This window comes from Canis lupus, chromosome 4, assembly GCF_003254725.2.
Source record: "Canis lupus dingo isolate Sandy chromosome 4, ASM325472v2, whole genome shotgun sequence".
NCBI lineage: Eukaryota > Metazoa > Chordata > Mammalia > Carnivora > Canidae > Canis > Canis lupus.
Window position 1 is genome coordinate 50,832,782 of NC_064246.1, and position 16,344 is coordinate 50,849,125.

General features: G+C 46.2%; 1 protein-coding gene across 2 annotated transcripts in view; it reads left to right on the forward strand.

Moving 5' to 3' along the window:
- The first annotated feature begins 4,034 nt into the window (after positions 1-4,034).
- CCNJL (cyclin J like) overlaps positions 4,035-16,344 on the forward strand; it is a 56,185-nt gene continuing 43,875 nt past the window's right edge. The window contains exons 1-2 of one of the 2 annotated variants that reach the window (XM_049109188.1): positions 4,035-4,053; positions 4,857-4,971. In XM_049109188.1, the coding sequence (XP_048965145.1) occupies positions 4,909-4,971 (63 nt within the window). In that variant the 5' untranslated portion in view covers positions 4,035-4,053; positions 4,857-4,908. Of the gene's footprint in view, positions 4,054-4,433; positions 4,469-4,856; positions 4,972-16,344 lie in introns of those variants that run through there. The other variant, XM_025434657.3, reaches the window with a different exon arrangement.

Genomic DNA, 16,344 nt, shown 5'->3' on the forward strand with positions numbered 1-16,344 from the left:
TTATTCTTTCACTGGACCCTGCATAGAGAGGTGATAACACCGCTATGCAGAACAGTAACAGCAACAAAAAAGCAGCACAGTACTGTGAGTTGTTACTCAATGGAAGGTCACTCTCGGAAGTAAGTATATAATGCGACGTAAAAAAATGAAATAACATTGACTTCTTTTTTTGATTATAAAAGGAATGCACATTTCTTACAGAAAACTTAGAAAATACAGATATCCTAGAATAACAAGTAACAGAAAATTTCCCATAATCCTACCACTCTGATGACACAGTTAATACTTTTATGGATAGGGGATCCCTGGGTGGCGCAGCAGTTTGGCGCCTGCCTTTGGCCCAGGGCACGATCCTGGAGACCCGGGATCGAATCCCACATCGGGCTCCCGGTGCATGGAGCCTGCTTCTCCCTCTGCCTATGTCTCTGCCTCTCTCTCTCTCTCTCTGTGACTATCATAAATAAATTAAAAAAAAATACTTTTATGGATAGTCTTCAGTTTCTTTTACGTGTGTGTTGAACCAGTCCATTCTGATAGTTCACTATAATAAAAAGGCATTGTGATGAAACCCCCTACAAATAAATCTTTCTTTGTACTCATCTGCTTATTTTTTAAAATAAATTTCCAGAAGTGGAATAGTTAGATCAAAGGATACATTTAAAATTTTTTTTCAGTTACATCTTTTAGTAAGATGGTATTTTTTTTTTTTTTTTTTTTTTTTTTTTTTTTTACTTATGATAGTCACACAGAGAGAGAGAGAGGCAGAGACATAGGCAGAGGGAGAAGCAGGCTCCACGCACCGGGAGCCCGACGCGGGACTCGATCCCGGGTCTCCAGGATCGCGCCCCGGGCCAAAGGCAGGCGCCCGGGCCAAAGGCAGGCGCCAAACCGCTGCGCCACCCAGGGATCCCCTAGTAAGATGGTATTAATTTATACTCCCAACAACACTTAAATTTATCAAGCTTGCGTATTGTGTTTTTAAAAATCCTCAACAAGGATGTTCTTTTCTTTTCTTTTTTGATGTTATTTATTTGAGAGTAAAAGCGAGGGTGAGAGAGAGAGCATCAGTAGGGGAGGGGAGGAGGGGCAGAGAGAAAAGCAGACTCCTAGCTGAACAGGGAGCCCGACAGCCCAAAATGGAGCCTGATCTCATGACCCAAGCCAAAGGCAAATGCTTAACTGAGCCACCCAGGAGCCCCATACTGCACTATTTCTAAAATAATAATAATAATAATAATAATAATAATAATAATAATAATAATGTCTTTGCTAGCTAGTATGAATATTTTCAAAATGATACTAATCCATTTGAATTTCTTCTTTCATGGCATGCCTGTTCATCCATTTCTGAATTTTGGTGTTGGTGTCTTATGTAGTATTGATTTATAAGAGATCCAGATAGGGGCAGCCTGGGTGGCTCAGCGGTTTAGCACCGCCTTCCGCCCAGGGTGTGATCCTGGAGACCTGGGATCGAGTCCCACAAGGGCTCCCTGCATGGAGCCTGCTTCTCCCTCTGCCCGTGTCTCTCTCTCTCTCTCTGTCTCTCTCTCTCTCTCTCTGTGTGTCTCATGAATAAATAGAGCAAATCTTTTAAAAAAAAAAAAAAAGAGGTCCAGATAGTAGGATCAACCTTTCGTCACATTTGTTAAAAACATTTTCTCCAAATTGTCATTTGCCTTTTCGATGATACTCGATATGTCTAAGTCTTGTACATTTACTCAAACATAGATACTCATCCTTTGGTTTCTTCCTGTGCTTTGTATCTGGGCTTTCTCCTCTGAAATAATTCACCTATATTTTCCTATATTGTCTTGTGATTTTGTTGTTGCTGTTGTTTGTTTGTAGTAGTTCTTTGGGCTTGATAAAAACTAATGTATAGCTAGGAACTCATAACATGGACGCCACCTTAGTAGCCTGTCCCACACCACAAATCTAAACCTAAGTCAGCCTGTACTTTTCTGGAAACACTTGGCAAGGAAACCTAACATACACCAATCACAAATCTCCAAATTAGCTTTAGCTAGTTTACCTTACCTTAGAAAATAGGACCTGCTAGTCTTTTTTTTTTTTTTTTAATTTTTTATTTATTTATGATAGTCACAGAGACAGAGAGAGAGAGGCAGAGACATAGGCAGAGGGAGAAGCAGGCTCCATGCACTGGGAGCCTGATGTGGGATTCGATCCCGGGTCTCCAGGATCGCGCCCTGGGCCAAAGGCAGGCGCCAAACCGCTGCGCCACCCAGGGATCCCAGGACCTGCTAGTCTTGTAAGGAAATTCCTAACCTCCAACTAGCCAGTCATGCTCTCTTCTGCATTGCCTTTTTTAACATTCTAGAAAACTTCCTCTTGTCCAAAATCCCTCTGGAATAGAGCTCCACTGCTGAGACCCTGTATTCCCCCAATCCATGGACTGTCTTCCCTTGAATAAGGGATATCAGACTTGTTACTAAATTGTTCTGCCATTTAACAGGTTCTCATATTTATATTGGTGATGGTTTAAATAAATATCTAGTTTTACTTGTTCCTCCAATTAATTAATTTCCCCAGCCTAATTTATTGAAGAATTTATTCTTTTTCCCTCAAAAGTGAAATACCACATTTATCCTAAGGTTAATTTTTAAGTATCTTGTATAGATATCTAGACCTTAATTATTCCACTGATGCTTATCCATTCATTTTTTTATCAAAGTCACACTATTATAATTACAGCTTGGCAATATGTTTTTTAAGATTTGGTAATGCAACTCTATTCTCCATTTTTAAAATATAAAAATCTTAGGTTTTCTCACAGATACTCTTCCATTTGAATGTTACAAAAAGTGTTGTGTGTCATCCCTCACCCACCCCTATCTATCTGCAATCATTAGAATTTTATTACAAGAGCCAATTTGAGGGGCGCCTGAGTGGCTGGCTCAGTTGATTGACCATCAGACGCTTGGTCTCAGCTCAGGCCTTCATCTCAGGGTTCTGAGTTCAAGCACCGAGTATGGAGCCTACTTAAAAAAAAAAAGTTAATTTGAGTAAAGTTGGAATTTTCACCTCCTTCTATTTCTTCAAGCCTTTCTTATGTTTTAACTTTGTAACTTCTTTATTAAGAACCTGCACTTATCAGTAAGTTTTTTCCTAGGTATTTCATTCTTTTACAAGAGCATATGGATACACACACACACACACACACACACACACAATTCTTTCAACATTAAAATTGCTCTCTCTAAGCTCCAGTTGAAACTTATGAAAGCTGACTTTTACATTTTTTTTCCAGGTGGGCATGTGTTTGGAGGATATCAGTCAGAAACTAAAGGTTCCTTAGTAGTGGTTATTTATTGTTTTTTTTTTTTTTTTATACCTGCCACGTCGATTATCCCTTTACACGAATTATCTTATTTAATGATACACCATCTCCAGCAGGCTGGTGCCATTTTTATTCCCATTTACACAAGGAGGTTCCCAGTCTGAGAGTGTGTGAGGAACTTGGCAAAAATCACGTAGTTTGTAGGTGGATTTGAAACAGGTCTGTGATCTCCAAAAGTATCAGGGGGGGAAAAACCAATCTGCCAGGAGGAGAGCCTACCAGTGTGCCAATAGATCAGCTGATTCAAGGGAGTGCCTTTCCTAAAACAATCAGCTGCACTGAAATGATCATGCTTTCCACCCACCGTACCCTTCAAAAAGACTGGTTTTCCGCCAACCTGGGACGCAGATCTACAATCTGCAGGAACACAATAAATACCAGTTTTATTCCCTCGATCCTCTTTTAGAATTAATGAGTCGTGGATAACCAGGGCGGCTCTTCTGGAGCTTTCGTGGGAATTGGAGACCCACCTCCCCAACGCAGGACAAGTTTAAAAAAAAGAAGAAAGAAAGAAAAAAACAAAAAAACAGGTGGAACCTACGTGGGACAGGCTCCGGCTGCGCGGGCGGGAGACCGGACTTGGGGGAGCCGCGCGCCTCCCGCGTGGTGCGCGCAGGTGGCGCCACGGGGCCTGCGCTCCCGCCCGCCGCCCGCCCGCCCGCCGCGCGCCCGGGAGGCCACCCCGAGTCCCCGCGAAGGTGAGAGGAGGCTTTCCACCCAGGCGGGGGAGGAGGGCGGGCAGGAAGCCGAGCCAGCGCCGGCGAAAGAAAAGACTCCAGTTCCCAGCCCCCCGCCCCCCGCCCCGCGGGGTGCGGGCCGGCGGCGCATGCGCGGCGCCCGGCCCCCAATTCCCCCAGCGAGGGAGGGAGGCCCCCGGCGGCCGGGAGGCTGCGAGCCGCGGCGGGACCCGGGCGCACGGGCAGGGGCGCGGCGGCGGCGGCGGCGGCGGCGGCGGCGGGAGCGGGGAGCGGGGAGCGCCCGGTTCGCGCGCGGACGCGTGCGGGCGCCGGAGGGCTCCGAGGGCTCCGCGGGCTCCCCGGGCTCCGCAGGCTCCGCAGGCTCGGCCCTCCCGGGGCCCGCGCGCCCCCGCCCCCCACGCCCGGAGAGGGATGCGTGAGTCTCGCCCCGGCTCCGGGGCAGGATGTGGGAGCAGGACAAAGGCTGGGCGGCGGGGGAGGAGCTGGGGACGGCGAGCCGGTGGCCGCGGCCGGAGCCCCGGGCTCGGGCGGACCTAGCGCGGTCCACAACTTTCGCGGCAACTTTTGCGAAAAGGGAGATCGAAATTCCGCCAAGTTGCTGCACGGCGCCGGGTCGGCCCGGCTCCCGCGGGCGGAGGGCAGAGGGCAGAGGGGACCCGCAGCTCCGCCGCGCCGGCCGGGGCCCCGGGGCCGAGCCCGGGTAGGGACGCGGGGGGTGGGCGCCCGGGGGCCGGGCTGCGGCTGCGGCTGCGGCTGCGGCTGCGGCTGCGGCTGCGGCTGCTCAAGTTGCCGTGTCCACGCAGGGAGCGCCCCGAGAGCCCGGTAGCGTCGGCTCGCGGCGCCGCGTCCCCGAGGATGGATGAGCCGTGGTGGGAAGGGCGCGTCGCCTCGGACGTCCATTGCACCCTGCGTGAGAAGGTCAGTTCCTCCCGCCGCGGTCCTGGGGCGCGTCCTTAGTGGGGTCTGGATCCGATGTCCGCGTAGGCACTGGACACTCCGGGCGCCTCGCTTTCTTGCAGCCCTTACCTCTCTCCCCGAGTGTCGGGGTGGGGTGCGGGGAGGGGGGCAAACCGGAGACTGGGAGTGCTTTAACTGGTTTTAGGAACCCAGACCTCTACACGGAGATGGTCACTGTACTCCCTAAAGCCGTATTTCCCGCAGTATTGACACCTGAGATGATTTTAAATAGTACATTTTTTTTTTAAAAAGTGATTGTGCGTTTATTTTTAATGTGAAACTTAAAAATGCATACCTAGCAAGTTCTGCATAGGATAAATGATGCTGATTCCCACCGACTATAAAGATGTAGCAGTTTCTTTTAAGATAATAAAAGTTGTGACTCGGTAGAAAGACGTGTGGTAAGTGACAGTGTAAGGTATGTACAGTTATGCCCCCCCCCCTCAAAAAAAGAAATCTCTAGGATGGAACTGAATACAGTTTAAGAAACACTAGTCTAAATGAGAGGCTATGAAACTGGGAGGAAGTGGGGAGAAAACAAACTCTCCCCTGCCCCTGCCAGTGTGTCTCTGGGGACAGCTGAAATGTGATCCCTGCACTCACTCCCCTCACTTAAAGGAAAAGGAAAATGTGCCGATGGGCACTGCGGAAGGTAGATACCCCCAAGCAGATTGGTGACATGGCCTTTGTGTCTTGCCTTCTGCCTCTGGACTGAGACTGGGAAGGGTGGTTTGAGAAACAGGTGTGATATTAAGGAGTGTATTGGTTTTCTAGGGCTACTGTGACAAGGGGACTTAAGAACACCCGAAATGGGTTCTCTCACAATTGTGAAGGCCAGGCGTCCAAAATCAAGGTGTTGGCAGGGCCACCCTAATCTTTGCTGCTCCTTGGCTTCTAGATGCCTCATTCCGACCCTGGCTTGGTTGTCACAGGGCATTCTATCTGCGTGTCTGTTTTCTCTCCATTTAAGGACACTAGTCATTGGAATAGGATCTACTTTAATCACATATGATCTCTTGTTAACTAATTACATCTGAAAAGACCCTATTTCCAGGTAAGGTCTCCTTCAGAGATTCTAGGTAGACATGAATTGGCACTGGGCTAGGTGGGGGATGGATATTATTCAGCCCAACATAGGGAGGGAGACGTCTTCCTGGTGGGATACCGGGGTCCCTACACCAACAGGTCCCGCATCCAGTGCATTTGTATCCAGTGTCTATGGAGTTCTGCTTAAAAAGTCACCAGCTATCCAGGCTTTTTTTTTTTTTTAAGATTTTTATTTATTTATTCATGATGAGACACAGAGAGAGAGGCAGAGACATAGGCAGAGGGAGAAGCAGGCTCACTGCAAGGAGCCTGATGTGGGACCCGATTCCGGAATCCCGGGACAACACCCTGAGCCAAAGGTAGATGCTCAACCGCTGAGCCACCCAGGCATCCCATATCCAGAGTTTTCCACCCCCTCATCAGGGAGTAGCTGTCTTCCAGCCAAATTATGTTTTCTTTTTTTCTGTACCTCCTAGTCTACCTCTGTCTTGCGTTGGTTACCGCGCTGTAGCTTTTTTCTGCTTCCTTTGGTCTTCTTCTTGGAACAGAATGGCCAAGGCACAGCTCATTCTGGGCATCTGGAGAAGAAATCAAAGTCTTGGTGTGAAGTTAGAAAGCAGGGATAGTGGGTTGGTAGACCAGGCAGTGTAGTCTTGGTCCTTTTCTGGAGGTGGTGGCTAAGTGAAGTAGTGAGAACTGCCATGGAACCTGGGCTTCCGTGTTTATGGTGCTTGTCAGTTCTGCTCTTAGGTTAGCAGCAATGACTTTGACCTAATTTGTCCCTTTGTAGCAGGAAGGATTTCTGAGAGCAGTATAAACTAAATCAGCTCAGTCACCTGAGAATCCCCAATCTTTATGAGTCTCCCAGCCACTCAGGAGCAGGGGCAGGCAGTCCCCCGTTGTGTCTCACCACGCCAGAGCGCTTAGTTTCCTCTGGGCTGCCCACCTCAGAGGGAGGGCAGCTTTGTCCAGGGTTTACAGATTAGAAATAAAAACCTCACCCAGGGCTTGATGCCCAGGGTCATCTGTGGTCTTGAAGTTAATCTTATAAGGGGAAATCCCATGTTCCTTTGGCTATAGTGTCCCGCCTTCCCAATATGTTAACTATTTTTCTTCTTTATTTCCTGTCTCTGTTCAAAGAAGCAGATAGTTTGAGACAATTTGGCTTCATGGAGAGTTTGCAGAGAAATGTGTGGACAGGGGGAAGCTGGTATCCATACCAGCCTCACCTCTCTTAAGGATTGAGGGCTGGCCTTTTATTTTTCCCAGAGCAGTATTTTAGTAAATATCTGTTAGGCTCACTCGATTAACGCAGGAAACAAGGCTGGATCACAGAGAGAATGGGAGCCGCACTTTGTCAGATGTGTGATTCCAGAATAGCATTATACTACTGAATGTAAAATGCGACACGTGGAAATGAACTGTGGTGTTGAACGCAAACTAGTTACGGGGATCAAACTCTGAGCTGGTTGTTTAAACTCTCTGAAATTCTTTGAACCTGGTGCCCCCATTGTCCATTCTTCCCACTAATACTGGAACTTAGATCGTGTCAGTTCCCTGCTTAAAGACCTCCAGTGTCATCCCATTGCACTCACAGTTACTTCTACCTGTAATACCTGACACAGTTGGGCCCTGGCCTGCTCTCCTACCTTGCCTCCCACTCTTTCCTCCTTTCTCTTACCTGAATGAGTCAAGCTCATTTTGTGTCTCAGGGCCTTTGCACTGGCTGTTCCCTCTATTTGAAGTCTGCTTTTCTCTATTACTATTCCTTTGTGTCTCTCTTATCAACTCATCCTGTCTTGTTTTCTTGATAGTATTTACCAGTATCTGGAATTATTTTCTGCTTATCATCTTTCCCCCTATGCTAGAATGTGTGCTCTGTAAGAACAGGCCTGTGTCTGTCTTGTTCAGTGCCAGGTGTCAGTGTCCAGAATAGAGTCCTCTGATCTGAGTGGAGTGGTGAAAAGAATGAATCTTCTTTAGTTTTCTCTTCTGTAACGGTGGGGGGGAGGGGGGGGGGCGGGGTGTAGTTGATAGGAAGATAGGAATGTTAGGAGGGAGTGAGAGGACTGGAGGACTATGGGAGATTCGTGGTAGGCACGTGACAGGCATTGTGCCTCTTCCACTTAACGATTGTTAAATGTGAGGCCGAATGTGAAACCGACAGTCACTTTCATGTAGCGTGTGGTTAGAGTAAGGCTTGGGGTTTGTGACCACCCTTAGAAGGCTTCACAAGTGCGACAGGTAGTCCTTGTGAAGAAAGGCATCATTATCCCATTGGGCTATTGGATCGTGAGGGTTTTGAGGCTGGGAAAGGCATCAGTTTGCCTAAAGTCACGCACCTGGGACCCAGCAGCTAGACACCCATCAGCAAAATCTAAGCAGCTAGTCTCAAGCATCCTGACTGTGAAGCAGCCCTCCTCCTACCCATTAGGCTCTGAAGAACGGTCTCCTTCTCAAGCTGCCTTTACTCCATGCTCAGCCTTCAGTTGCCCCCTTTGTCATCCTTCCTGGTCGTATTGCTTCTGTTGAAACTGACCTAGAACCCCTTTCTCCAGCTACTTTCTGGGGCCAGGGGCTACCAACCAATACAGTGGGGTTAGCTTTCTTACTTGTAACACCTGTGCCCTTGAACTCCTTCAGTGAACCTGAGGGGAGGAACAGATCCTTCAGTGAACCTGAGGGGAGGAACAGATCCTCACTGCCAGTGGTGACAGTGAGACTGTTGGTGGTGTTTCCTCGGTAACCAGTTGCATGTCCCCATGAGTATTCAGATTAAAGCTGAGAGTCACCTTTTCTTTCTTCCCCCCAAAGAGGAACGCACCTTAAGTTTAAAGTGAGCTTTAGAACTAGTTTAAAATTTAAGATCCTGGGTGCTGGGTTGGCTCAGTGGTTGAGCGTCTGCTTTCGGCTCAGGTCGCGATCCCGGGGTCCTGTGATCGAGTCCTGCATCGGGCTCTCTGCAGGGAGCCTGCTTCTCCCTCTGCCTATGTCTCTGCCTCTCTCTCTGTGCCTCTCATGAATAAATAAAATCTTAAATAAAATAAAATTAAACTAAATTTAATATCCCATCCTCCCAAAGTCATGTCGACAAGCCCTACTTGGCATAATCTGGTAGCTTTATCTTCAGGAGTCCTGGGGAGCCTGTGTGCCAGATGTTCTCTCCTTCATCCTATTCGCCTCCTCCTGGAATCGGGGGTCACATGATACCTTGGGGGTCTTCTTGCCCTGCCCCAGATCTGCAGAGCAATCAGCCTACTTCTGAAGCTTGCTTCGTTGCACTCTTAGAGAACTTTAGCTACGTAAGACCATGTTTCTTAAACCAGTAGACTGATAAAGGACATTTTTATTGATTTGTGGCTGAATTTATACAAAGATCTTCCTAAATACCATCAACAGATGACATTTAGTGATGATAACGTTGGCAGCTACTGTCTATTGAGCAATTACTGTTGCAGGCGGTGTGCCAAGCATGCCCCCCATGTGCTGTCTCATTTACATCTCATATCTGCCCTAGTGCTGGCATTGACCTTGTTTTATGGATGGGAAACTAGAAGACTCGGGGGGTGTAGGTAACTGTGGAGAGCAACCAGATCATTGGATCAGAGCTTGAACATAAATTCATTTGCAAAAACACCCATTTTAACAAAGATTGGAAACGAGTGTCAGGAGACAATCAAGGCTCTGCCGTCTAGAGCACTGAAGGCTCTGCGGTTTAATCTATGTTACAACGGCTCTCTTGGATTTTCTAGAAACCACCCTGAGAAGCTAGCAGTCCTGGGCTCTGGCCTGACTCTGGGCATTGGAAGGGCTGAGTGCCTGGCCAGGGCCTTCCTTATTGAGTTCTGGTACCTCACCTGTGTGTGGTGCTTCTCAGCCTCAAGTGATGTGGCCTCTCCTATTGCCTGTCCCTGGGGTGGACATGATGGTGTTCTCACTTCTCAGAGCAGGGGAGGGGACACCTCCAGGCCTCCTTCTCTTACCTGAGCCCTGACAGCCGCAGGTGGTAGGATCTCACCCCAGCTCGGTCCCCTGCCCCTGGGTTAAGGCCACACCATTTTCTAGTGGCTTCTAAAGCTTTCATATCCTTTTATTTATCCCTTCCAATATCAATGTTTTTTTTCTTCTCACTCTTCTCCCGAAATTCCTTTAACTTCCCTACTGCAAGGCTGAACATTTATACAAAGTGCTGATCTAAGTCCATGCTTCACACCGTAATTGGTTTTCTATTTCCTTCCCCTCCTTTTGGGTTTCTGCATACTCAGGAGACAGTTGTTCCCAAATCATGCAGACAAAACTGGATCTGCCAATAAGAAAATGCTCTAAGGGCACCTGTGTGGCTCAGTAAGTTAAGTGTCTGCATTGAGCTCAGGTCGTGATCCTAGGGTCCTGGGATCGAGCCCTGTGTTGGGCTCTGGGGCTCCCTACTCAGCAGGCAGTCTGCTTTTCCCTCTACCCCTTCCCCTCCTGCTCTAGCTCATTTGTGTCCTCTCTCTCTCTCTCTCTAGTAAATAAAATCTTTACCAAGAGATGTAGCAGTGGCCTAGACTTACAGAACAAGGAGGGAGGGAGGGAGGGAGGGAGGGAGGGAGGAAGGAAGGAAGGAAGGAAGGAAGGAAGGAAGGAAGGAAGGAAGGAAGTGGGGAGGGAGGGAGAAGAAGGAAGGAGGGAAGGAAAGAAAAAGAAAATGCTCTAGACACTAGTGATGGGATATGTCTGCCCGGCTTAATTCCAGAAAGGTGTCCTTTAAGCCTTTCAGACCCCAGTTGCTGGTTTTGACATGCCCTTACCTGTCAACAGGGCTGCTTTCTGGTTATGGTCTTCAAGGGAGACCTGATGCTGCTGGGGAAAGTGAGGTTTTTTTGTCTCAGCAGGGTTTCCCACAGGCCTGTTTGCAAGCCTGATCTGGGCTGCCCCCAGGGGTTGTATAGTGAGGATGGAAGGTGGGTTGGTTGTATAGTGAGGATGGAAGGTGGGTTGGGAAATGGGGTGGGGTGGGGAGCTTGGTGAGACGTCCTTCATAGAGGCCTCAGCTCTGAGGCTCTGTGACACCAGCACCCCCACCTGTTTTCTGAAGGGAGCCAGGGACAAAACTGAATCAGAACTCCTGCTTTCTCCGGAGCCGCCCTGGTCTTAGATGACAGAAGCGCTCAGTGTGCCCACAGCACCCACTTGAGACTTGGTCTCCGTGCATCTTACCAGTGGAAGAAGCAAATTATCTTGGAGCCTTCCTTTCATCTGCACCTCAAGGGAGTGCGATCCCTGCTGCACCTGTCTCTCAGGTGTCCCGGGGGGAATGCATGGGTATGGGCCTCCTTGGGCAGCCTTTGGGACCTCTGGATTTGGGGGTGGGGTGGAGGGTTGGCGGGCACCCCTGTTGGCTGGGGAAGCCTCTGCTGAGTGAGGGGAGGACGTTTAAGGCTTTGAGCTGGCCCTGTGCCTTTGCCCTTGACTTGTTCTTTGTCTTCCTAAACCACATAGCCCCTTGGGGAAAGGGAGTGCAGCCAACGATTCTCTGGTGTATCTGGGCACCTGGCAGAAAGAGGTGACACTGTGGGTCTGCTGTTTTCTCTCTTCTCGGTTTTTTTTTTTTTTTAAGTTATTAAACATACACATACACACAAAGTAGGGTGGGGTTGTATTTTGTTTTGGGGGTTTTTTTGCTTGTTTGTTTAGGAGACTGCAAAAATAAATACAAGCAAACAGAAGAAAGTAAAATTCCTCCTACAGTCCCAGCACTTGGAAGTAATCTCTGTTGATATTTTGGGTTAGATTCTTCTGTTCCTTTGTCTGCATGCCATCATGATACATTTTTATTTTGGTTTTTGGTTTTTGTTTTTTTTTTTAGTAAAAATGGAAAATATCTTGTCTCAAAACACTCTGCTCATTTCACAGTATATCATGCACACACTTCTGCATTATTGTTCTGCACCCAATTCCTGGTTATTGGACATGAGCAAAAAAAAAATGAGAAACAAGCAATTGTGCTTATTTAGAATGAGTAATATGAAAACATGATTAAAAACTAAGCTATATAAAAAGGTAGATGGTGAATAGGTTTCCTTCCACCCTGTTCCATGCCCCTAGCTTCCCATCCTAAAAGATACCACTGATTTCAGCTTCTCGTGAATCCTTCCAGTTATTCTATGCATAAGCAAACACACATGTGTATGTGTGTTCTAACACAAGTGTAGTATAATTTATACTTTCTTGTACCATTTGATTTTTTAAATATGTTTAGGAATTTAAATATTTCCTGTGAGGCCAGTGAACAGAATCTCCATGACCAGAAGGAATTTTTTTTGGTCTTTTCTGCTCATTGTAACTATAAAGGTATATAGTAGATACTCAAATTTTTACTGAACAAATGGATGGAATATTCCTTCTTGGTCATTTTTTACCTAAATATATATATTTTTATCTTACAAAATGCTATTGTAGTATGTATATTATAGTTAGGAAAAAAAGTATAGTTATAGTATAGTTAAGAAAAAAAGTACATACTATTGTACTATAAAAAAAGTACTATACTATAGTATATTAAGAAAAAAAAGTACAAAAAAAAAGAGAAAAAGTACATACTATTGTAGTATGTATATATAGTTTTAAAAAAGCTATCTATAGCTTTTATAGTTATATCATTTACTATTTTTCTACAATATCATGTATCATGTTTTATTGTGTGGACATACCAGGATTTAATTGGCTCATCTCCTTGTTGGATATTTAAGTAGGTCTGCTTATTCCTTTTTTAAAATTGTATGATGTAGAGATCTTAAGTGTGCATACAGTTTACAGTGCACAGTGAGTTTTGATAAATGTATGCACTCATGTAACTACCACCATATTCAAGATATGAAACATTGCCATAGTACCTGGTTGGCTCAGTTGGTAGAGCAAGTGACTCTTGATTTTTCTGGGTCATGAGTTCAAGCCTCACTTTGGGTACAGAGATTGCTTGAATAAATAAACTTGAAAAAAGATCTTAAAAAAAGTTACAGGACATTGCCATCAACCTAGAAAGCTCCCCTGTGCTCCATCCTGCTCCCAACCCCAGGCAAGGATCTGCTATTTGTGGACTGTATTTGTCTTTTCTGGAGTTTCATATAAGTAGAGTTACCCATATGTACTCTTTTTCTGTCTGCCTTTTTATACTTCACATAATGTGTTTGAAATTTGTCCATGTTGTTGTGTCTATTAGGAGTTCTTTTTCCTGTTGAGTAGTAGTCCATTTGCTTATGTATATAACACAGCTCTTTCATCCATTTCTCTCTTGTCCTCTGAGGCATTTCTAGTGTACCGTTTGATTATAAATTGCACCGTGGTAGTGACTCTAGTCTGTCTGTGAGTGTGGTTGTGGGAATAAATTCCTAAAATGAAATTGTTGTTCACAACAATTTCAGAAGAACTTTGCATATCACCAGTTAATAAATTCCTGAAAGGTTGCATCTGCTTGTACTTCCACTAATGGTGTGGGAGAGTGCCTGCTTCCCAGCAGCTTTGCTAGACCTAGATATTGCTTAAAAAAAAAAAAAAAAAATCAGTGGCCTTTAGATAGGTCAAAATGGCATCTCCTGACTGTGTTTGAAAGGAATCAGAACCCAGAGTGGGAACAGCACTGGAGGCTGGAGGGGTATGAGAAGGGAACTCTCAGTATCTTCCAGGACCTGGGGAGCCCCATCTGCAGCAGGGATCTAGCCTGGGATGCATGTCAGGCTGGGTGAGGGCTGTGGGGGTAATCTTCCACTCTGACCAGAAAACTCCCAATGCTCTCTCTTAGCCCCCTCAGCTTGGGCTGCTCCCTACCCTCAAGTGGCACGTACTTAGAAACTGAATCCTTGGGGCACCTGGGTGGCTGGGTGGCTGCCTTTGGCCCAGGTCATGATCCCAGAGTCCTGGGATCGAGCCCCACGTCGGGCTCTTGGCTCAGTGGAGAGTCTCCTCCCTCTGCTTCTCCTGTTCATGCCCTCTGTCTCTCTCTCAAATAAATAAAATCTTTTTTTAAAAAAAAGAAACTGGGGGATCCCTGGGTGGCTCAGCAATTTAGCGCCTGCCTTTGGCCCAGGGTGTGATCCTGGAGTCCCGGGATAGAGCCCCACGTCGGGCTCCCGGCATGGCGCCTCCTTCTCCCTCCTCCTGTGTCTCTGCCTCTCTCTTTCTCTCTCTGTCTATCATAAATAAATAAATAAATCTTTAAAAAAAAAAAAAAAAGAAACTGAATCCTTCTTGAAGCTCAGGACATTTGATTGTCCTGAGACATCGGCTCCCTTGGAGGTCACAGGAGCAGGTGGTGCCAGAGCCTAGGCATTCTTTGTGATGGAGACATCCTCACTGGTACCATGAGCTACTTAGTCCAGAACTTGACCATCCAGTGACTTGGGTAGGGGGCTGGGGGTTACGAGAATGGGGGGGAGGGTCACTAGAAGAATCAGGAACTAGATTCAATAACTAAGGAAAAGTTGGAAAGAACCTAAATGACCATCAGAAGGGAATTGGTTTTGTTGTGGTTCATCTAATACACTAAAATATGTTGGACCTATTAGATCTAATGCTGTGAAAGACAGCTTTGCACATAATGGCTATTGATTTTTCTGGTCATTGTGAAAAACCCAGACAACTACGTGCACGTCTGACTCTGGAGCATATCTCTGTCTTTTTAACTTTTTATAATAGATATTTTTAAAGATACACAAAAACAGTAAAACGAATCCCTATGTATCTTCCACCAAGCATAGTACTTATTTCCTCTATTTCCCAGACAGCATGTCATTTTACCTATAAATATCTGCTAACAGATCTTTTTTTAATATAACAACTATGCCATTATCACATCTCGCAAAATTAATAATTCATTAATATCTATTTTTGTCCAGTCCATATATAGCTTCTCCACTTGTCTCAAAAATGGCTTTTATCATTGGTTTATTCAAAACATTATCCAGATAAGGTCCACATACTACATTTCTTTAAAAATTATTCTTGGGGCACCTGGGTGGCTCAGTCGGTTGAACGTCTGACTCTTGAGTTTGGCTCAAGTCATGATCACAGGATTGTGGGATCAAGCCATGCATTGGGCTCCACACTCAGTGGTGAGTCTGCTTGGGATTCTCTCTCCCTCTGCGCCCCCCTAAATAAATAAATAAATACATACATACATACATACATACATACATATTTTTAAAAAATTACTTTTAAGTGTTTTATTCTCTGGTAGTGTTCCTGCCCCCTCACCATTCCCTTACATTTTTTACCCATAACATTGATTTTTTTTGGAGAAGCCAGGTCATTTGTTCTGATAAATGTCCCCTACCCTTGATTTGGCCTGTTACTTCCTCATGGTATTATTTGCCTTGAGTTCGCTGTCAACAATTTGTTTTCTATACTTCCCTACTCTTGTGGGATTTTAATATGCTCTAACCTACTTATTGTCGAGCTGACTGTGCAAACATCATTTCCTCAGAGAAGCCTTCCCTTACTCCCAGACAAGGTCAGGCCTGGGACCATTGTTATGTTCTCAGACCCGCCCCCTGTTATTCCTTCAGCACTCGGCACAATTTGTAATTATACACTTATTAAAGGGATTATTTGATTTAGAACTGGCTTCCCCCTCGTAAAGGGTAGGCTGGGGCTTTGCCTCTTCAGTTCCAAGCAGGATGGCTACTGCACATCACGGACACCTTATCTGGAGTCTGTGCCCCACAGCCCACACATTGCCTTCCTGAACTTGGCTGTTGAAACGGGCTTATAGGGTGGGCCATGGGCTTATGGGGTAGGGCGCGTGGCTCCCAGTAACTCCATCCTGCTGCTGGGAGCTTAAATGCTTGGCCAGAGTTTCCCTATTCAGTGGGAGAGGTGGGGCTTTAAAGCCCTGTGATCTGCTGTCCAGAGTCTTACTTAGGACAAGCAGAAGAGTTGCAGCCAGCCTTGAAGTTGGTGATGGTGAAACACACTTCCCCTGAGTGACGTGAGAAGGCAGGAGTTAGTGATACAAAGCTGTTGGCTCACAGTTGATCTCTCTTGATAGTCTCTCCTTTTGTGCTCACTTTCTGTTTTGAAATAATATCAGACTTACAGAAGAGTTGCCAGCATGGTACACAATTGTGATCATTTTTTTTTTAAGATTTTTATTTATTTATTCATGAGAATAAATAGACACGGGCAGAGGGAGAAGCAGAGGCTCCATGCAGGGAGCCCGACCTGGGACTCGAGGGTCTCCAGGATCAGGCCCTGGGCTGAAGGTGGTGCTAAACCACTGAAGCTCCCAGGCTGCCCAGTTGTGAACATTTT